Source organism: Hyalella azteca, unplaced genomic scaffold, assembly GCF_000764305.2.
Source record: "Hyalella azteca isolate HAZT.00-mixed unplaced genomic scaffold, Hazt_2.0.2 contig9577, whole genome shotgun sequence".
Classification (NCBI taxonomy): domain Eukaryota; kingdom Metazoa; phylum Arthropoda; class Malacostraca; order Amphipoda; family Hyalellidae; genus Hyalella; species Hyalella azteca.
Window position 1 is genome coordinate 5199 of NW_025939646.1, and position 24220 is coordinate 29418.

Here is a 24220-nt window from a genome sequence, read left to right on the forward strand (position 1 = left end):
TGAAAGGAAGGATCCATCCAAAAGCCTCGGATTAATAATTACTTACATCAGCCGGATAGTTGAAGAACTCATGCTTATTTGTTGCTAGGTCTGGAAAGCTGCATCAAGTGGGTATTGTAACAGGAAATAGACTATGAGTATATGCTACCACATTAACGCAGGCTCGATTCTTCTAATAGGAAACGACGATGTAAGTGTTTAACCCCGACATGCAGATCCTTTTCAGAGCTAAAGCGGTTTAGAAATTTCTGGGGTGACCACGATGATCAGTACCTACTCCACATGCCTCTTTATTGACATAACGTGTCTTCCCTATACTTCTAGATAACACTTTTTCTCTCAAACCTTTAGAAGGGATGACTTTACTTCTCTTAGTATGTCCTGCTTGTCAAACCCTGACTGGGATGCCCTGTAGACTGTGTTCCGCATTGGATTATAAATCGGCTAGCTTGTTCTCTCAATAATTTATGAACTGCCATAAATTTTACGTAAATGGGGCACTGTGGTCAGTAGATGTGAAAATTATGGATTAAAAAAAACACAGGTAGGTAGAACTTGCGGCGCAAGGATTGTATTAAAAGTAAGCTGGAAGTATATTCAGATGAGAAAGTTAGGACAAATAAAACACTCTACACCACATGCAACCCTCCGTTACGGCGATATTAGAGAAACAAATTGCCCGTCATTGACTGATGATAGCCCCTAATTGTAAAAATTAGGATGCAATGGGACACACACGTCAAAGGAAGAACTAAGATGTTACCTATTCAAGGTTAGACTCCTGCGACAGAATTAGAATGAAAACGATCGTCAGCAACCGTTATACTAAGTAATTACACCATTCACCGAAAATCTCATTTTTACCGGATCGTGCGAACTCTTGATGACGAACAGACGAGCAGGCCCGATCACAGAGTCAGAGTTCCACACATTTCGGTTAATAAAAATTTATACAATCTAGCTTTAAATTGTCTAAAATCAAATTATTTAAAGTCTATCATTCCAAAATCAAATTATTTTAAGTTTATCACGCCAAGTATTTGCCCTAGTTTGGTCGTCCGGTGTGACACCGAGAATATGACAGTAATGACACCGACCTTTTAAAATTGTGTGGAGTGTGTTAATTAAATATTTTTCTTAACAACGGTGAGCCAATTTAGGAACATTAATGATTAAACGTAAACTAAATCATCGATAAACTATAAAGAAATCCTGGTAACGTCACCACAGCCACAAAAATTCACTCCTGTTAATATTCACTGCACGATCGTTTCGGATACATCCACACTCGTCCGCAGCCAATTTTATTCTGCCTACCGGCAATGACACCAACTTACGGATTATGAAAGACATGGACGAAAGATACTTTAAACTTGAATGTTTTCAAGATCAAGCTTGAATGTCGCTGTAAGTTTAAATTGTAGCCCTTAAAAAACAGTGCTTAGTTATACATTTGAATTTTGGGAAACAAGTTCTCAGTTTTGTCGTTACCCGGGTCGGGTGAGTAGCTTAGGAGCCTAGGCTGAACTCGCACCGTTGGCAAGATTTGTCAGATGTGGCTTTACTACACACGACTAACGTAATCTTTGCAGATGGATTAAGATTGTTAGACCTAGTATGAATGCCGATGTTTTCTATCAAATAGTGGAATTAAACGCATTATTTGCCACTTAAAAAAGCTCCCATCTAACACATCGACGCCTATAGTAATACTTGGAACGCGTGTTATGAGCAGGATATTAGCTACGATTGAATAGAGTAGATGCAAAGTCTGCACTCAAGGAACATTCACTTAACTTCTCGGAAGTTAACGAACGATGAACATCGGATTTGTGCAGCTGGGCCCAGATGACGAGGTGCTAATATCTCGGTAATGCAAACGGGCGTCAAGCATAAAACACGGTCACACAATAAAACTATCATGAGGATACTAAACATTTTATTTCGTAAACTTACAAGAAAATGCGGTGAAAAATATGATTATAATTATAACACCAAGTTCAAATTAATGGTTAAGAAGTAAGACGTGTTATTCAACAAATGCAAAAACTCATAAATCTGTACATAGAAATCAGACTAATATTCATAGAAGAAGCTATTACATGGATTTTACAGAAAAAAATAAATGAAAACGAATACTCCACGCATGTTCCGCCAAGTTCAGTACGTTATGCCAGAAATTCACCATGAATAATACCAAATGATTTCTTCGTAAATACTTGAATTAGTGAATAAAACACGAGTACATCATGAGTATTCCAGTACGCATCTTCAGTCGTGGAAATGCTCTCAAAATATTTCCATCATAATTCAACATCTAATGATCTTTCAAACAAAAAAAAATATACATATAACGCTTAAATAACAATGAAAATTTTCACTACAACGAGTTGTATGAAATATAGCAATTACTTCTAAATAAATTCAAGGTGAAACGTAACAGGCTAATGAAATTATGTTATAAGCCATCATATAAATTCAGCCGATTGTTCGGTGCAACAAAAGACAATATAATTATTATCCTAGCCAGATAACATCCATTCTGTATTTGGAATAATATAATTTTTCCATTACTTTAAGCACAAGAACTAAAATCTAAGAAAATTTCCACCTTATTTATTTATTTGAATAATAAATTGATAAATTGAGTTAGAATTTCATCAATTACCAAAATTTATATTAATTTGAAACTTAAAGAGTAGAACGAAAATCTATCATAAGTAAATATAACAATAATGTTAAAAACAATAAAAACTCGATCAAATCGAAAAATTTCAAAACATTTATTGTTACCGTACCTTACGAATAAGAAATGTTTATTGCGTTTCATCAGCACATCAGCAGAATTCACAACAAGTTGATTATTTGAATATTTGCTTTCTTACAAAAAATCTAAATAATAAAAATAAAAAATTTATAAAAAAGAGAACACATATTTAATATGTTCAGCAATGTATTGCATCTAATTAACATGAAATATTTTAAAAGAATGGGTATGACTCAGTCTCAATTAGAGTCACGATTCGTACACCGTTTCGTACACCCGGCTCAGTGGTTAAAGTTCAGAGTACCAAGATTGGCGCAGACAGGCGCGGGTTCGATCCCAGCTCTGTGCGCCAGTTTCTGGTCAGAATCGGCAAGGAGGCCGGGCGGTTAAGCACAGCAGAATTGTAGTAGTGAGTTGTGAGTTCGAGCCCGCAAAATGCTGTGCAAACGTTCTGCGATGTTCAGAATCGCGAAAAGTCTACGGTCTAATAAACGCTGATACCGCTATTATTATTATTATTATAAGGCTGATAGTGAAAACCCGTTGAATACTTGAGACGGGAAATTGAGACGCTCCCGCTGGAAAAGCAATTAATTAATAAATTATATTATTTAAATTAATTAAGCTATGAGTATGTGTTTTTCATGTATGTGTTCATTTCGTCCACGCAGACACGTTGCTTTGTACATAAGAATTTTTTCGTTTTAAAGAAGCTATTTGTTTTAAGTATGCAAATTTGGCTGAGAAATTGCTTGAATTTCATGGAGGGAAGTTGTGGCAACATGGTAGTTCGAATACCCACTTGCATAATAAGCATAATCTATATCCGGATTACGTAAAATAGTAAATTCCATTCCTATAAGAGCTGTTTAATTATTCGATATATCAACATGGGACCTAATATAACTAAAATGACTATCTTTTAGAATCCATTTCTGAACCTGGCGTGAACTTGTTCAAGATTCGCGAAGAACTCATATACTTAAAAATTATAATAGTAGGAGTGGGTAGAATGAACTTGAACGAACATCGTTTGTCAGCTGAGTTTGACTTAAATACGAATGTGATTTTGAGGTCCGGCAGTACCGGGTGTGATTCCAGAGGTCTAAACCGAAGACTTATACACGACGGCCAGTATGAATCGGCAATTCAAACATCCTAACGACACAAGAAAATAATTTTTAGCAGCCAAAATTGACAAAATTAACTCCATTTGAATGAATTATAACGCAAGAACCGAGGGCTAAGCTTCGTTCTCATTGAGTCGCTCAGTTTAAAGTAGCGCCTTAATTCTGAGTCGTCACAGAATTGTGGTCGGCTGCGACAGCGATCAAGGTGCTAGCGATTGAGTTCGTTATGGGAGAGATTAAACTCTCATCTGTTAATGCAGATCCATGATTTTCAGCACTCGTATTGAGGTCCGGTGATAACTTGCCATCGACTGATCCCTCCTCCGCATCGTCTTCGTCTGCAGTGACAATGTCACTGGTTTTGGTCACCGTAGTTACAGTAGTAGTTATGTTTTCATCAGAAGGAGTCTGCTTTTCTTGATAGGTCTTTATTTCGATGTATTTCTTCCCGTCTTCGTAAAAGTTCTCAACTTCAGCCGCTTCGCTCACATCCGATGTGATGGAAAGTTTCGGGATTTTTAGTCCTCCTTCGACTGGTTTCAACTCAGAAGTGTCAAGGATCTCTTGCGGCTCCTCCGCGCCGTTGACGCCGGTCTCGTCGGCGACGTTCCAACCGACCACCTGAAGACCTTCTTCCTCTTCACTTTTCAGCTCAGGAATGCTTTTAATGCCGGAGTTATTTATGTTAGATGAACTGCCCGAAGGAGAGGCTTTACCACTACTACCGTTCATACCTCCGCTCTCAAGGTAATCCAGAATTGAGCTGCAAAAACATCGAAATAAATATATAAAAACTTGCGCCTGTATATTTTACTCGGTAGTGCCCAGTGTTTGGGGTGGGATAAAGTCTCAGCTTTTCATTGATCAAAGTTAACTAACATTATCAAAATTTATCGATTAAATGATTACTATATGATAAGTTCTTAAATATCTCCAGATCCGTCTCACCGATTGGCGTTAGCTCCAGCAGGGGAGGTGGCTGGGGTGCTGGAGGCGGAGTGCCCGGGAGTTTGGGCCCTGCGAGGGTACAGACTGCCCCTAGCAAACGGGTGTTCGCGGGGGGCATGCCTAGGAGGAGATGAACCCGTCGCTGGTGTGATGCCTGAACCTGGCAAAAAGTAATAGGATCAGTGAACCAAGCGCTGGTGTGAAGCCTGAACCTGGCCAAAAGTTATAAGATCAGTGAACCAAGCGCTGGTGTGAAGCCTGAACCTGGCCAAAAGTTATAAGATCAGTGAACCAAGCGCTGGTGTGATGCCTGAACCTGGCAAAAAGTTAACGATCAGAGACTGTTTTGAATTAGAGTGATTTAACCACCCGTAAAATATTTCTATGAACCAGCGTGAAAATATTCCGATTAATCTATTTCAAGAATGCTATGAGAGACCCTTGTAAAATATTATGATGAACCCTCATGAAGACATTCAGATATTCACCGAAAAAAATAGTATCATGGACCTATGTGAATATACTTGAAATTAGTGAGATAATCAGTTAAAAAGTATGATACGCCACCGAGCCGTATTTCATAGATCCCATGAATTGATGTGATGGACACTTTAAAAATATTATGATGGGTCTTCGTAAAATATTTCGATGGTCCCAGTAGAGAGATGTGATGCCCATGGAAAATATCATGATGGGTCTCGGCGATAAACATTATTATGTGCTTCGGGTGAAAATAATATGACGGCATTGGTGGAATATTTTGATAGGATTAAGACCAAAATATCTTGATAGAAGAGGAGACAATAGCAATTTATAATGGAATAATCCTTCACCATCATAGGATAGTATCGTATTTTCATAGCATTATGATGATAAAACCAATGATGATGTTCGTTGTGTAAATAAAGTGTATGGTCGTAGTATATTCACCTGGTAGCATGTTGTCTGTTGCGGTGGGGGAGGGTAGGAGGGTGCGGTGGGGGGAGGTGGTGAAGGAGGAGGAGCGGGCGGGGGAGGAGCGCTCCTGTCGGGACGGACGCAGCGACAGCGTCCTGATGGGCGGACGACGGCCCTCCTGCACCTGAAGGATATTTGTGAAGGATTTATAAACAAATATTCATAAACTTTACTGCTGCAAGTTTTTCTAAAGTCTTAAATATTGATATTTAACATAACATAGTGATGTTGGCGCTGAAGTGTAGGCCTGATGTGGGCTGTCGCCGATTCTTTTCCTTTTCGTGCCTTGTTCACAGAAGATCTAAACTCATGTCATTTGACTGGATCTTTTCATGACTGGCGATAGTTTGAAGTAGCTACTAGACTTCCACCGGGTTCGATAAGGAGCTAGGCATTTCAAATCTGAACATATATTTTTCCATAGCTTTATCTAGTCTGTTCTTGAACGCGTTCATACTTGGAGCGCCAACGATGTCATAGGGGAGGCTATTCCACATGTCGGTGATTCAAAGCAAGAAGAAATTTTGTCGCGCGGAGAAGTTGCAGCGCAATTTGCGCAGGGGAATTGCATACATCAATATTTATGAAGATAGAAAACATATCATACTTGTTTATAATTAAATAATACTTGATAATAACAAATACGAGTAAGATAAATACTCGTATTAGTGAACATTTGAGACACCTACGTATATTGCATTTACATTATGAAATTCCTCCTCATAGTATCAGTATTCGTAAACAAATTGCTACGATTATTATTTAGGAAGATTTTATAAATTTAAGAATTCCAAATATTAATAACTCTTATCATTGAGAAATAATTCAAAAAACGATATCGCTAAGAAATTTAAAAATAGAGCGTCTCAAAAATACTATCAAATATCAATACTCATAAACGATTACCAACTACTAACATTTTCGTATGATGAAAAATAATGAACGTGAACGTTTTTAAGATTTAATTTGTATGAGCTGTTCGAAGTTGAGCCCATAGGAGTACTCATTTCTCCAGAAAACTGAAATACTTCATTGGTTTTGGCCGGATCATTATGTACTCGCAACGATGCTAATTATAACCTGTATGCAAGAGCTCGAAATCAAGCTAAAAAAAAAAATCTGTCGCACCGCAGTGAAAAACTTTGAACTGGAAAGCCTTCTTTTCTACGCGAGTTCGAAGTGCAAGACAAACGCCCGTATTTCTGTTTTGAAAGCCGACCAACGAAAGATATCCTCTGATGAGGACTAAAATAGCATTCTAGCTATTAAGGAGCGCCCAGTAGGCTCGAAGTTATCAGGTTGTGAAATACACGAAGAAGAGGTTCTCAAGCCCCTTATCGCTCTGAATCCCAACAAGTCTTGTGGACCAGGGAGAAAAAAATTTGGGAGTTTATGTCGACAAGGAGCTGAAATTTTATAGGCACATTGAAACGAAAGCTAATATATCCAATAAACTTCTTGGACTGATCAAACGCTCCTACGAGTTCTTAGATGCATAAGTCATGAAGCTGTTGTTTATCGCTGTCGTGTGCCCGAACCTAAAGTTTGGAAACGCCGTGTCATCACCGAGACTTGAAAAGGGCAAAAATTTTGTAGAGAGTGTTCAAAGACGAGCAACAAGGATAATTCTGGGCTTGAAAGGCAAGTCCTATAGGGAAAGATTAAAGATTATGAAGCTTCCAAGCCTCTGTTATCGACCTCTGCGTGGTTACCTCATTGAAGTACACAAGTATACCCACGGTTTATACAAGGTCGCAGAAGGATTAATAGAATTTGAAACAAGAACCAACACCAGGGGCCACGGCTACAAACTGAAAAAACTGCGTTGCAACTTATCCACGCGACAAGACTTACCGCTTAGAGTCCCCGACATGTGGAACAGCCTCCCCGATTACATCGTTGACGCTCCGAGTATGAACGCGTTCAAGAACAGACTAGATAAAGCTATGGAAAAATAAATGTTCAGACTTGAAACGTCTAGTACCACATCGAACATGGTGGAAGACTAGTAGCTATTTCAAACTATCGTCAGTTTAAAAAAAAATTTGGTCAAAGGACCTGTTTTAGATCTCCTGTGAACAAGTCACGAAAAGTACAAGAATCGACGACAGGCCACATCAGGCCTACTCTTCAGCGCCGACATCACTATGATATGATACGATAAAAAATGAATAATTGATAATAATAATTATCACCATTTGATGATACCACATAACTATAAACGATCGTAGGATTTAAAGAACGATGATCTTGGTTATTGGTTATACTTGATGATTAGTTAAATAATCTAAAATATACGCCACTTTAATGATTTAATCGCTGGACCTTTAATACATCACTGAGTCTTCAATACGTCACTGGATCTTCAATACGTCACTGGGTCTTCAATACGTCACTTGACCTTAAATACGTCACTGGACCTTCAATACGTCACTGGAATGATGTAATCTATGAACTGTTAATTAATCACAAATTAATGATCGGCTTGCCTTCATCTTTGCCTCGAGTAGCTGCTTGCCGCGCCCCGACATGACGATCTTCTCCCGCGCCGCCCTCAGCTCCTCGTCCAGACGACGGCGGTCGCTGTCCAGCGCCTTGAGACGCGCCTCCGCCTCTGCCGTTCAATTATTTACTAATTTACTGATTAACAACTAATTATAATTCGCATTATTTTGGTGATTTTAGCACCTCTGCCTCTGCCATTCAATTAATTACTAATTTACTGATAAATGACTAATTATAATTCGAATTATTCTTGCTGATCTTAGCGCCTCCGCCTCTGCCATCCAGTTATTTACTAATTTGCTTATTAATTATTTATTGCGATTCGGCTCTTGCTGATTTTAGCGCATCCGCCTCTGCCGTTTAGTTATTTACTAATTTACTGATTAATGATAATTGTATTTCGAAGGGTTCTTGCTGATTTTAGCGCCTGTGTCGTTTAATTATTTACTAATTTAGTGACCAATGATTAATTGCAATTCTAATTATTCTTGCCGATTTCAGCGCCTATACCTCGGCTATTGAATTATTTACTAATTTAGTGATTAAAATTAAATTTAATGATCAATGATTAATTGTAATTCGAATTATTCTTGCTGATTTTAGCGCCTCCGCCTGTGCCGGTGTGCCAAACTCCACTGCAGTTATTAACTAATTTACTGAATAATAACTATGATTATAATTATTACGGATTCAAGTTGATAATGAAACTGAAAGTGAATTTGCAGAAGAACCTTGTTTCAAATTCGTCTAAAACATTTTTGATATTAAGATCATAAAAAGATACGGACAGGACAAGTAATAAAGTAATGAATCAAAGATGCGACTAGAAAACCATGATAAGGAATTCGAAACTCAAAAAAATAGGTACTTCGCTATGAAAAAAAAGTATTTATCAGCCCAAGTATACGTATTTTCTATCTATCTCAGATAAGACACAGTAATATTAACCTAGATGAGTTACCCAGAGTTTTTTCTCCCCAGCATATTTTCTATCTATCTCAGATAAGACACAGTAATATTAACCTAGATGAGTTACCCCGGAGTTTTTTTTCCCCTAGCATATTTTCTATCTATCCCAGATAAGACACAGTAATATTAACCTAGATGAGTTACCCCGGAGTTTTTTCTCCCCTAGCATATTTTCTAGCTATCTTAGAAGAGGCACAACAATATTAATCCCGATGAGTTACCCCGGAGTTTTTTCTCCCCTAGCATATTTTCTATCGATCTCAGATAAGACACAGCAATATTAACCCGGATGAATTACCTCGGAGTTTTTTCTCCTGTTCCTTCTGCAGGATCTCGAAGGCGCGTCTCTTGCGTTGCTCTTCCTCCAGCAGCTGCTGCTGCTCCTGCTGTAGGCGCTCTAGTTCCTCGCGCTTGGCCCACTCCTCCCGCAGCACCCGCGCCTGAAGGTTCCTGAGCCAAAAAAATTAATTTCAAACACGTAATAAAATTTTGTTTCTCAGCTCTGCCACGTGTCAGTGAACAGAGAGAGAAAGTTTAAACAGTGAGCGGTTAAAGATAGCTCTGTTGGCAGGATTTTGATGGAACTGAGAAGGGCCGGCAATCCACGGTTACCAAGCTTTTTCGGAAAAATAAGAAAATTTCAGCCGTTGAAACCAAACCGCAGTTTTTCTTTTGTCTCTTAATTACAAAAAATGTGGATCAATCATTTGGCTAGGGTTTGGCACAAAAGAATACAGCAATCAAGAGCATTAAAAATGTATGTTGGCAATCTGAAGTTTACGCTTGATTTCGTTCTCTCATCCCTGAATGAAATTTTGTCAAACGAGACTATATCCGCGCATTTCCTTTCTATGAGAACTAAATAAAAATAGATAATAACTATCCAACTCGTTCTTAAACCCTTCCTAACTCAACGCCAATCTTGATCATTTCTATGATTCTTGCCGCTGAAAGGTAAAACCCTTCTATTGATCCTCTTTTTAAACCTTATAGGTCAGTAATGAGATAACTCCCAAGTTTAACGTGAACAATTTCACTTGAATCCATCCATACATCTCTCTAAAATTTTCATATCATAATAACATATCCCACATGAAATATCATAATATCATATCCTACATTCCGTTTATACTGAAAATATGCACATCGTACAAAACGACATCACCCAAACTTTTTGAATAACGACAATTTCTATATCATTTTGTATTTATATAATTTCATTTCCTGAATTTCATACATATTAATAAATAGCACACGTATATACACCTTACATCTCCTCGTCCTGCTGACGAACAGTACACGCACTTGACGATCTCCTCGTCCTGCTGACGAATAGTACACGCACCTGACGATCTCCTCGTCCTGCTGACGAATAGTACACGCACCTGACGATCTCCTCGTCCTGCTGACGAATAGTACACGCACCNGTGAGTTATATCAGTGATATCATAATGATAGTGATGAATATCATTGATGTCATCAGGATAGTGAGTTATATCAGTGATATCATAATGATAGTGATGAATATCATTGAAGTCATCAGGATGGTGAGTTATATCAGTGATATCATAATGATAGTGATGAATATCATTGACGTCATCAGGATGATGACCAACATTAATGATATCATAAATATAATAAGAAATTGTAAAGGCATAATCAAGATGGTGAGCAATATTACTGATATCGTAACGATGGTCAAAAATTTTAATAACATCATAAATGTAGTGAAAATTATAAATGGCGTCATTAAAATGATGACGGTTATTAATTACAGCATAAATATACTGAGAAACATTTATAATATCATGAATATAAAAAGCAATGTTAAAATTTCAGTGCCAAATTGAATCTGTTAAGTGATCTAAGTATTCATTCAACGTGGGTGAATGGCTCTGAAATTTTTTATACCTCAATTGACGCGAACGAGTAAAGAAACTTTTGCTGTGCAACAAATTTATTATGTCGTCAACTGAAATTTGAAAGAGTAATTAATTTATAACTTTAGTTTAAACTTAGCTAATCGCTTTTTTTGATGATTCAAAATATTAAGTTTAGTTGAAACCTGTAAAAACTGAAACGGAATTGAAATCACAAAAATGCATTACAGTAACAGAGGATGAATGGCAGGCAACAGACTAACACATCTGTGTAAACTTTTACAATTGCAGTGATGAATGAATAGAAATGAGACTACGACACGGATGAAATAATTATGTTTATTTCCAAGTACGATTCGAGTAAGAGTTAAAAGTTCTAAAAAAGCTTGCAGCGAGCAGCAGCCAACTGAACCCAGTTAGTTTGATCTCAAGCTCATAATTTCAAATGTTGCGTCCATCGCCAGTTTATCAGCTAGGAATCGCACTTTAAAAATTGCTGAAAAATATAACTCAGTACTTACTACAGTGAGTGACAGAGAGCGCATTTTCTCAAAATCGACGAAAACGTGAAGTCATAGACAGACAGACGGACGGACATGACGAGCACAATAGCGCCTTTTTTCCATAAATGAGAAAATGAGCTGAGAATAGAGGTTCAAAAATCCGCTAGCCAATCATTGACGGTTTTTCAAGATAAAGCCATGATTATATATAATCACAGACGAGAAATTAGCGTTACATGTACTTGAGACGCACGTGTAGGTACATAAGCGAGTTTTAAAAATACAGCCAAGTCTGTTATCTTGGAATACATGATACCAAAGATACCAATGGAACCATGAAGTTTTTCATCAAATATGGAAAGGTGAACAGAATCTTTCGTTTGCCAATGTAGCCATACAAAGTTTTCTTCAATGATCTCTTAATAGCAATTTTGCTGCATCTAAGTCATTATTCAACAGCTGCATAACTCAAATAGAAACTCAGTAGAACCATTGAACTGAAATAAAATTAGGCACAAAAACAACAATAACATTCGATAATAATTATTTATAACTGAAACTGAATAGAAATCAGTCAAAACAATTCCAGCCACTGAACTACACAAAATCTGTAAAGTTGCTCACAGTTCTCTAAGCAGCAATGATCACTATTGTATTTTTAACATAAGAAGCAAACCGAAACTCCAAAAAATCCCTGCCATTGAACAATATAAAATTGTTCCAGATACTACGCAGTTTTATTACGGTTCTCTAAGTGGTAATGATCCCAATTATTTACATCTTTATAATACACTCGAAACATTCTAAAAATCCCTGCCACTGAACTACTCAAAATTGTGCAAGTCCCGCAGTTTTCTCACGGTTCTCTAAGCAGCAATGATCACTGTTATTTATAACATAAGAAGCGTACCGGAACGCAAAAAAAATCCCTGCCACTAAAATACACAAAATTGTGCCAGACACGCGGTGTGCTCACGGTTCTCTAAGTAGTAAACAATTATAATTCGATTGACGATATTTATATACAGTTTACGAAATGATCTTAATTATTTAAATCTTTACTATACACTCGAAACGTTCTAAAAATCCCTGCCACTGTACTACTCAAAATTGTGAAAGTCAGGCAGGTTAATCACGGTTGTCTAGGTAGTAATGATCCTAATTATTTACATCTTTATAATACAATCAAAACGTAAGTAGTAATGATCTTAATTATTTACATCTTTACTATACATTCGAAATGTTCTAAAAATCTCTCCCACTGAACTATACAAAATCGCGCAAGTCAGGCAGGTTTACCACGGTTCTCTAAGTAGTAAACAATTATAATTCAATTGACGATATTTATATATAGTTTACGAAATGATTTTAACTATTTGAATCTTTATAATACACTCGAAACGTTCTAAAAATCCCTGCCACTGTACTACTCAAAATCGCGCAGTTTGCTCACGGTTCTCTCAGCTGCGAGCTCAGCCTGCGTCTGCTCGATGATGTCGGCCTGAGAAGACCTCCTGATGCGCTCCTCACAAGCCCTCAGCTCCTCCTCTGCCTCCTCCTCACGACGGCTCACAGAGACGCTCATCTTCAAATATATATAATGATAAACTAAATTGATCACTAAATGATAAACCGCTAATGATAAACTAAATGATAAGCTAAATGATAAACCGCTAATGATAAACTAAATGATAAACCGCTATAAGGATAAACTAAATGTAGAGACCGCTTGGTAATGATGATCAGGATAAAAGTTGGATAAAATTTATACTAAATTGAGAGCATCAATTGAGTGTAGATAACGCTCAGACTTAATACAAGGTAGAAATGTTTAACCAAATGCAAAAAGAGCTCCCAAGCTAAAAAAAAACAATATTTTAGGGATATAAATGGGTAGGGTTTATATATTGGGTTTAGATCAGTTATTTAGACGAAAACAATCATATTTGACTGAACAGAGTTACTAAACAACTAAAACTAAACAATCACAATATTTGCGATACAACGACTAATAAACTTTCGACCACAATTCCAAGTTGAACACTTTGATCCATAAAGTTTCATCGGACATTACAAACCTGATACGGCATAGCATCTTTGCAGTGGAGGATGGCTTCTTGCAGAGCAGCCATGAGCCTTGCTTTGCTCCTACCAAAAATATTAAAAGCTTTAACGAATGCTAATGATGAACACGAGTTTATTGTGACACGATGGCGCTGAATATAAAAAGAAATTGAAAAGTAAATCGAGTTTCATTGCGTTTCCGGTCAAACAAATTCTAAAAATACTTTCCGGTGCATCATTGCAACACATCTGTGCATCCAGCACTTTAGAAGTACAATATTATTGGATAGAGAATTGATTCGGCAAAGTTAATCAAGATTTTGGGAGCACGCAGCTGAAATGAAAGAAGCGAGCTCATGCAAAGAAAGCAGATGATTAATAAATAAATTTTAATCGAGAATCATTTTGAGAGTATACTTCTGAAACAGTAACGAGTAATTATTAAATCTAAAAAAATTCGACTCATCGTCGTCGTGTGAACTATAACTCAGGATTAAATTTTTAATCAGGTATGATTCATTCCAATAATTCTACTATGACACATTTCTTATCAATAAAAAAGGCAGTTAGCCGAAACCTCTAATAAGAGTTAATGCACTTGCATATAAATTTATATTAAAAATAATCACTAATTCTCTCATCCCATTCTGATTAAAGACTCACTTATGATCTTGCGCAGCAAGTACGATTGGTCGCGCTGTAGGCGTATTGACGATGGATATTTTGCAAGGCTTTCCAGAGGCGGAATCTTTGAGTGACGTCACCTCCGTCTCAGGCGTAATGTCCAATTTCCAGACCCGCCCAATGACACCGCCGATGATTCCTTTAGTGCTTTCTTTCGCAGGCCTTGGCGACAGAGTCTTACCCCCAGCAGTTCTATTAGGGGAAGGACTGGACCCGAGGGCGGCGGAGCTCTTGGCACTCCGCAAAGTGGCTCGGTCCAAAGTCTGGCTGCGCCGTGCCTCCGCGTGAGGGACAGGGGATTCCCGACCTCCTAAACTGGCGGAATCTTTGTGATCAGCGTTCCTTTTTTTGCTGTTAATACCTGACGCTGAACCCCAACGACCTAAAGAAAGCCCACGTTTTCCACTGGAATCGTTCGTCTTGTGTTCGGACTTGGTGGACGGCGCCGGGGAGCCACTGCGGGTTAGAGTTCGGGACCTTTCCACCACTTCAGTAACTCCTGTGCGCATGGCCCCCACTGCGTTACGCCCCAGGGTGAGCGACCGACCTACTGCTGCAGTAAGTCTGCCAGGAGATGCTGTGTGGCTCTTAACATCATCCGTGGTGAGTTCTTCCGCGACCTCGCCGGACGCTCTGATACACCAAGGAGTCACCTCGATATCACGTCGCAACCAACCACCCGCACGAGTGATTCGCTGGTAGGCTCGGCCCTGATGATCGTTAAATGATTAGTAATTAATGATCGAAGAACCGTGACTTAACTACTTTTTATATAGATGAATTGTAGACTCATTTCAACAAGTGTAACTCGTTATTAGCACATTAAAGATAGTATATTTTACCTGGAAGATGGCCTGGCCAACGAACATCCTGAAGAGCGACTCGACGGCTTCGGAGAGCGCCGAAGGTTCGGTGTTCTCTCCATACCTTCCCTCGATGAAGGTGAGGAAGACGGGCAGGGAGAAGGTGCTGATGGAACCAGACACCATCTGCCAGTCGTTCCAGTCCCAGTCACGACCGAGCCCCTCCACCAGCTGGCGACACACTTCGCACACCTCACACCGACGTAGCGAAACCTTCCGCAAATAACAGATGTCTTACAATGCAGAGGTAAGATAAATAAAATCTGTCCAATTCCAAATTAATAGGAAACCAATATATTAATAAGAAAGCAAAATTTTCTAACAACGGAAGTACTTGGACGTATTGAAATATTCAACCGATACATGATGCCACGACAGACGGAAAAGTATTTAAAAAGGCAATGATGAAGTGACTCGATCATTTGCAGCTAACTTGTTTGATTTAAACAATTAAAGAAAGTGAAACGCTCACTGTTCAGAGACATGATTTGAGAATTAATTGAAACCGGCAATCATGCATGGGTAACCACAAACAAGATTACATGAAGAGGACATTAATCAAGAAGATTAATGTCCTCTTTAGTTACAAAATTATAATATAATTAAAAATTATAATATAATTATAATAATTATATATTATAGTTAAAAAATAACCGATTACCTGCTGCAGGTCCCCGCCCATGGAGATCCTGTCAGCTAGCAAACAGAAGACCCTGAAGAGCTTGTAGGTTTCGGGGGGCGAGAGGAGGGAGGGGAAGCGTGGGGCGAGGGAGTGCCGCCCCACCTCCCACATGAGGGCGTCCAGGGCAGCGTGGTGGCGCTCCATGCTGCTGTAGGGCGTGTCAGCCGAGCACACGTCCGAGAAAACCTGTGCACGTTTGGTAGGGTCAAGCTACCATCTCGTAACGGTGTAAACTAACATTTAAAATACATTTTTGAGCCCTGTGCAGGTTAGGTAGGGTCAAATAACCTTGCCGCATCGGTGTAAACTAATATTTAAAACGCCTCTTAGAGCACTGTGTAGGTTAGGTAGGGTTAAATAATCGTGCCGCAACGATGTAAACTATTTAAAACGCCCTTTTGAACCCTGTGCAGGTTAGGTAGGCTTAAATAACCATGCTGGAACAGTGTAAGCTAATATTTAAAATACCTTTTTGAGCCCTGTGCAGGTTAGGTAGGGTTAAACAACCATCTCGCAACGGTGTAAACTAACATTTAAAACGTCTCACCTCACACTCATCATGATTATCTCATGATCATCTCATGATCACCTCACACTCATCATGCTCATCTCATAATCACCTCGCACTCATCATAATCACCCCAAACTCATCATGATCCCTTCATGATTACGTCAAACTCATCATGATCACTTTATAATCACCTCACACTCATCATAATCACCTCATACTCGTCATGATCACCTCACACTCATCATGATCACCTCACACTCATCATAATCACCTCACACTCATCATAATCACATGATCACCTCATAGTCACCTCACACTCATCATGATCACCTCATAGTCACCTCACACTCATCATAATCACCTCACACTCATCATGATCACCTCACACTTATCATGATCACCTCATAGTCACCTCGCACTCATCATAATCACATCACACTCATCATGATTACCTCATAATCACCTCACACTCATCATAATCACCTCACACTCATCATTATCACCTCATAGTCACCTCACACTCATCATGATCACCTCATAATCACCTCACACTCATCATCATAATCACCTCACACTCATCATAATCACCTCACACTCATCATAATCACCTCACACTCATCATAATCACCTCACACTCATCATAATCACCTCATAGTCACCTCGCACTCATCATAATCACATCACACTCATCATGATTACCTCATAATCACCTCACACTCATCATAATCACCTCACACTCATTACAATCACCTCACACTTACCATAGTCACCTCACACTCATCATAATCACCTCATAGTCACCTCACACTCATCGTAATCACCTCATAGTCACCTCACACTCATTGTAATCACCTCATAGTCACCTCACACTCATTCATAATCACTTCACACTCATCATAATCACCTCATAGTCACCTCACACTCATCGTAATCACCTCATAGTCACCTCACACTCATTCATAATTACTTCACACTCATCATAGTCACCTCACACTCATCATAATCACCTCACACTCATCATAATCACCTCACACTCATCATAATCACCTCACACTCATCGTGATCACCTCATAGTCACCTCACACTCATCATGATCACCTCTCACCTCACACTCATCATAATCACCTCACACTCATCATAATCACCTCACACTCATCATAATCACCTCATAATCACCTCACGCTCATCATAATCACCTCACACTCATCACACTCACCTCATACTCGAGGAAGTGGAGGTACTGGTCGAAGTTGAGCGTATCAGTGCTACGGTAGTCGGCCAGGCAGCCCTCGACGGCGCGCTCCAGGTGCAGGGCGTCGCCTATCTGCCGCGTCAGCTCCTGCCACCACAAGCCATCGGTAACTCAATTAACTTCATTATTGTCATGAGTGTTTAGTTACCTTGAATATATCTAGTTATTTTGGTCATCGGTACTCTATAAACTTTTGGTCGTCGGTACTCAATACACTTCATTATTATCATGACTGTTTAATTATCTTGAATATATCTACTATCTAGTTATTTTGGTCATCGGTACTCTATAGACTTTTGGTCGTCGGTACTCAATACACTTCATTATTATCATGAGTGTTTAGTTAGCTTGAATATTTCTAGTTTTTTGGTCATAGTTTGGTCATCGGTAACTCAATAAACTTCATTATTACCATAACTGTTTAGTGAGCTTGAATATTTCTAGTTTTTTGGTCATAGTTTGGTCATCGGTAGTCTATAAACTTCATTATTGTTCATGACTGTTTAGTTAGCTTGAATATGTCTAGTTTTATGGTCATATATATAGTTTGGTCATCGTAGTCTATAAACTTCATTATTATCATGAAAGAAGTTGCACATTTGTATACATTCATAAAAGGAATGTATACAGATTCTCTTTAGTTAGCTAATATGTGTCTAATTTTTTGGTCATAGTTTCCTCTTAATAGCAATAGGTGGTAGGTGTAATGATAAACAACATAATAATAATTTTCACAAAATATAAAAAGGGAGAGAATAGATTATTATTTGACAGAAGTTTATGTAGTCTAATATATACAAAATAGATTTCGACTGCATATTAAATGAGGAGGTGTAACTTAGTGAGTAAACACTGGCAATAGATGGAACTATGCAGCGTGTTTATACGTAGAGCTGGCTTTTTGGGTTAATAAATAATCTAACGAATATTAATTACTAATGTTGTGTTTAAACAACATTAGGAGCTGCGGTTTCTTTACAACATTACGATTAATTTCTAGGATACTTGGACCATAACACTAGTCCAATTTTATGGTCCAAGGCCATAACACACTTGGACCATAAATTAGAAGTGTTATTTACTTCTCGCAATTTCACAAATTAGAATACGAAGTCGCTTTGAACGCACACACGCACAATTAAAGCAAAGTTCACAAGTCTGGGTAGAGGGCCAGAGTTTGAGAGGCGGTTGAGTACAACAATTGAAGTACAATGATCTCTTCCTGTGCTGAATATCCTGCTTGCTTTACTATGGCCCATGGACAGAACGCCGCGTCCTGTCTTCTCTAAGCCTGACTCACTTGAATAACAATGGTGGGTCTGACACGCGTGACCAGCCGTCACTTATGCTTTCCTATCTAAGCTCAAGTTGAAAAAAATACTCCAATATAAACTTTCAAAGCCTGGATCAAACCCAAATTTAAGGCTAGTAATATAAATTCAAAATTCGTAATTTAATTGTACACTGCATGAGCACGTTACGCACAATATGTAATGCGGTTGATATATCTTTTTAAAGTTTGGTCTGTGAGCTGATATAATTTTTCGGTATAAACCAGTTTCGATTATTTATTGCCCTTAGTCAGTTGATATACGCTTGCCATGAACAGGTGGCTCAACCCTCATCTCGAGATTGACATTTAAGGCGTGCAAGGATTTTTTGTAACGCATTGTCCACGTAGTGACGTAATATAAGGCAGATGGCATTTTTTTAATGAAGAAAAACTTATGCATTTGTCATATGAGTTATTTGTTATTCAGTTGTAGCGATTGTTAGAATGATTAAATCCAATATATTTAACATAAAAATTCTGCGCATTATAGACTTCAGCAGTTTAATTCAACAGCGGCAGACACGATGGTTAGAATATTAAGTTTCATTTAAACGTCGAAAAGAGAGACCGTAGAAGAGAGAAATCGACCGTATATATTCGGTACTCAAGTGATCTGGTACATAAACAGTAAGTCGTGTTCAACAGTTAATTGCATAACCAATAACTTCATTAAAACTAAATAATGCAAAGACATGATTTCTTAGCTATTTTTCACACAAAGAATTTCACAAGTATTATTTACCTGAAGGTTATCTCTAACTGAACTTTAAGTCTAGTGGCTTACATATTATACTATAATGTATTATATTTATATCATATTATATATTATAAAAAATATAGGCAAAAACACCCACCTTAAGCCTGCTTTTGTCAACGACGCCAAGCTTGTGTTGGTCCAGAGCATCGAACGCAAACCACAGGCTGTTTGCGACGATCTGGTGCAGTGATGACGTCATAGCTGGGGTGCGGGTCTCCACTCTACGACAAAATGATATGTTATTTTATCTCAGACGTAGTGAGTTCTCATATTGATTTTAATCGTTAAAAAATTCTCAAATTATGTTCTTATGATATAGTAAAGAGTAAGAGTAATTGACAAAAATGTCTTATATTTTCGTGGTGAGTTTAGTGTTTCGCGTCGTTTATTTTATTATTCATCGTTCATCTAAACTCTATAGTATACTCTGCGAGGACATTGATGCTTTAGCCTATGATTTTCAAATATTTCCTTGCCCGCACGGCAGACCTGAGCTGTATACCTAGTGATACGGTAATTCTAAAGAAAGCGCAATGCACGAATTATATGTCAGTTATATAGCAGTTACACGAATAGCTAGCTATACGGTAGTACTAGAAGAAACGTTACACGAATTGCAATAAAGGTATTCTGGAAGAAACCTGTTACACGAATTGCTATACGGCAATACTAGAAGAAACGTGTTATACACGAATTGCAATGAAGGTTTTCGAGAAGAAACCTGTTACACGAATGACTAATAAGCAATTCTAAAAAAATGTATTAGAGGAATTCACTCACCAATTCATGATATTCAAGACGCAGAATTCGTAGTGAAATGCCGGTCGACCGAAGCACGAGACTGTCCAAGTTATGCTCGGTTAATGATCAATAAGTTATGGTTTATCAATGATCATCAAAAGAAGTACCTTGTAAAATGTCGAAAAATATAAAATGGAGGCAATAAAAATAGTATTTAGCAGTAGGAATGTCGAAATGGGTAAAAGATAATTCGTTATTCGAGTGTGCGTCTGAAATAGAGAAGATTCATACATTGTATGTCCATCCAATAGAAACTCAAATAATTTTTGAAATTGATTCTCTGAACTTGAAAAGAAAACAGACACGATTTTTGCTTGTTTGAGACTGAACATCGTAAATGATAGAGGGCCATGAAAGGACCGATAATTTTAATTTATAAATGGCCAACCTGTTTTACAGCAACGGAACATCGAATAAACTAAAAACCCTTTTATGCGTATTATTCATTTTGCGTCGTAATTCATGTCGTATACATAGTTTAGCACTGTAATTTTATAACAAATTATTCAATGCAAACGGACCAGCACCAAAATCGTTGACAGAAGTGAGTGATATATGTATATGTCATCATAAATACAATAATCGAAAGTACGTAAAACTTCCCCATGGATATATGTTTTGAGAACTTGTATAATGCCTTCTATTAAAGAAATCTAGAGTAAAGTATACTTTTCGAGCATTTTACAAACAGTGGAAGCCTTTCGTTACCGTCGATTATTACAGCTGTATAAACTTTCTTACTCGCGCCACTCACGTCACACCTTGTAAATGTTAATATTATTATACTTTTATTATTATATTATTAATAATATCAATTGACCCAAGTAATGTAACCATTTAAAAAAAATTGCGAAGTTGCATGTAATTTATATTATATGGCCTAGTCAGAGAAAATCTTCTGAAGATCGAAACTTCGTATTTTTGTTTGGAAAATGAAAAGTACGGTGCTCGCTTGATGAGTTTGCTGCGATGATGCGATCTAGCAACTAACTTTCAAAATTAGACAATTACTTCTTCAGGCGGTATTGATGGCAAACAAATCATGAACGTCAACAAAATTTGACGTTGATACGTCTAATGTGAATGTATCACGCGAGTTATGTTGCATCCTCAGCGACCAAACGGTCTATTAACTACAGTTCGAGTACGTAGGTGAAGATAGCAATAAAGAAGCGGTCGTGCGTGCAGTATTAAATGCGTGAGAGGGGGCTTTTAAAAACAATGACGAGTGAAAATAACGGGAAATTTAAGAAAACCAACAACAAATGAACGAAATAAGAATAAAAATAATTCAGACTTCAAACTGCGAGAGATGGTAGCTGCTGCGAAACATTTTACTGGCAGTTCACCGAAGAATGTAGACACGACAGACTAGCTGAATTTTGGTGCCATGTAACGTCTTGGTCAAGGATTCTCGATAACCGAAAAGAACAAAACAAATAATTAATTTTTGAGTGAGAAATGGTGTATAATTTACACTCTATTCGACACGCAGTTGTCACTAAGCTAACGAAGCGCATACATGACACGAACCACGCATCATACGCTCGTCTCAACTGTACCTGAACAACCAACTTTCGTGCGTGCGTGCGTTAATAACGTTAATGCAACACAAGGGAAAGTGTGAGCAGATCGAGATTATAATAACGACTGGTGGGGAAGTAATCGATAGATGCACCTTTATATAGCGCTGATAAAGAACACATATGATGAGTTCCGGGTCGTTATATATACATATTTCTGACTTTCGTACATATATGTGTTGTATCATTCGTATTGTCACAAGCGGAGAATAATAGTGTATGCGTCACAGTAAAGATATCGTTAATTCTACCAACCCTTGATAAGTTATAAAATCATGAATTAAAATTAGCAAGCTAATTTCCTGCTAGAAAACGCCAAAATTCACATCCGGATGGGACAATATTCTAAAACTGTTGGTGTGTAAACAAGTTTATCACGATGAAAATTTTTTATTTTCCAGAAAACTCAAAGAAACCGTGCAGTTTCACCTTCTACATTCCAAAGAATGTATGAAGAGTTCGTACAATTAAGCGCGCGACGCCACGTATACGTGATGGCCCGCGGCGCACTCGTCTACTGCGGCGAGCTATATAGACAGACGTACTTATTTGTCACGTACCTACTTGTTACTTATTGTTTCTACATCGCATAAAACTACTAACGATCGCCATTTCATAAAGGCTTTTTGTAAATTTTAGTTCCGACCTTCAGTCCCTTTTTTCACCGTAGTTTACCTGTCAGTCCAAATCTTGCATTCAATTCATACTTGCCGTAGGACCGAATACTTTGGAAATTTAGTTTCGCGCTTATATTTATTTGTTCATAATTTATTAACTGAAAAAATTTGTCAACTTCTACTTATATCTTTGAATTATTGATTTATTTGCTTATATTATATTTTGTACTAGCAGAAACTTCTTGTTGTCCAGAGATTTTTGATAAACTCTTTGGAAACTTTAGTATTGAAATTTAGCCAAGCTGAGAAAGCCAATAAAGGAGCCATGTGGAAAAGCTCACGATTGTATTAGAATTTTAGGATAATTTAAATGTTAGAAGGATTGGGGAAGTTTCTGAACTGATTAAGAATTTCAGCTTCTAATTAGCCAAGCTGAGAAAGCCAATAAAGGAGCCATGTGGAAAAGCTCACGATTGTATTAGAATTTTAGGATAATTTAAATGTTAGAAAGATTGGGGAAGTTCTGAAATGATTAATAATTTCAGCTTCTGGATCGCCAAACCAAAAAAAGAAAAAAATTAGAAACAACAACGAAATTTATCATCTGTTAGTTAAACGAAGCATAGTGTGTTTAGCGTGTATTCAAACTTCCACGAAATCAAAACGCGTGTATTCAAACTTTAATAAAGATGTCAAATGATAAAATTCATGAACACGACGTTATTTTTATCAACATTGAGCATCACGCGGATTGTATACAGACGACCACACGAGCTTTCACGAGTGATGGACCCTAATTTAAAGCGTCGGCTCGATCCGGCGATCTGTTACATAGAAAAAAAATCCACAGGCGTAAAGGCTTAGTGCAAAGGTAATACTAACAATTTAGAAATGCAGAATACAAGTGGTTAGAAAACCAAAGCAGAAACAAGTGGACAAATATAAAGGTAAAGACTATAAAGGTTTACACATGACATAACAAAACGGTACAGTCTTAGCCGTTCGCTCTTACGGAGGAACCGTTAGAAGTAAGACGAGGTTAAACGCCGCTGTCCAGCCGCTCCAGCCACCTATCAGACAACCGCTAACATTTTTCTTATTTCCACAGCCATGAACTGCGAATATCGCATCGTGCCTTACACATTGGCTGATTTATTTTGTTAGAAAGGAAGTTAGTTCTAATGCACATGACAGAGCCAAACCCACGCGCATTACATACTTATATGAGATGAGATTTACATTATTTTTTTGTCTCCCTTAATTCGATTTGTATAATAATACTTTCAGAAAGGCCTCATACTCTTTTCACACATGATAGTGAACACATTATGTTAATCAGGAAGGATCATAATCAGATAATCTCTAGGAGTGACCACCGTATAATACCCTCAGTCATAATCTTATACCTACTGGA

The 24220-nt window shown here is 37.9% G+C and overlaps 1 protein-coding gene across 1 annotated transcript; it reads right to left on the reverse strand.

Annotated features, from left to right (window-relative positions):
* Positions 1-3240: 3240 nt before the first annotated feature.
* LOC108669838 (mitogen-activated protein kinase kinase kinase kinase 4) lies at positions 3241-20815 on the reverse strand. The gene is made up of 14 exons (XM_018157262.2): positions 20586-20815; positions 19903-20026; positions 17680-17802; positions 15932-16138; positions 15250-15483; positions 14387-15117; positions 13738-13807; positions 13087-13244; positions 10622-10681; positions 9575-9726; positions 8292-8416; positions 5776-5926; positions 4846-5005; positions 3241-4660 (listed from the first exon to the last, which is right to left on the reverse strand). The coding sequence occupies exons 2-14, from the start codon at positions 20002-20004 to the stop codon at positions 4054-4056; spliced, it is 2880 nt and encodes a 959-aa protein (XP_018012751.1). The 5' UTR covers positions 20005-20026; positions 20586-20815; the 3' UTR covers positions 3241-4053.
* Positions 20816-24220: the final 3405 nt, after the last annotated feature.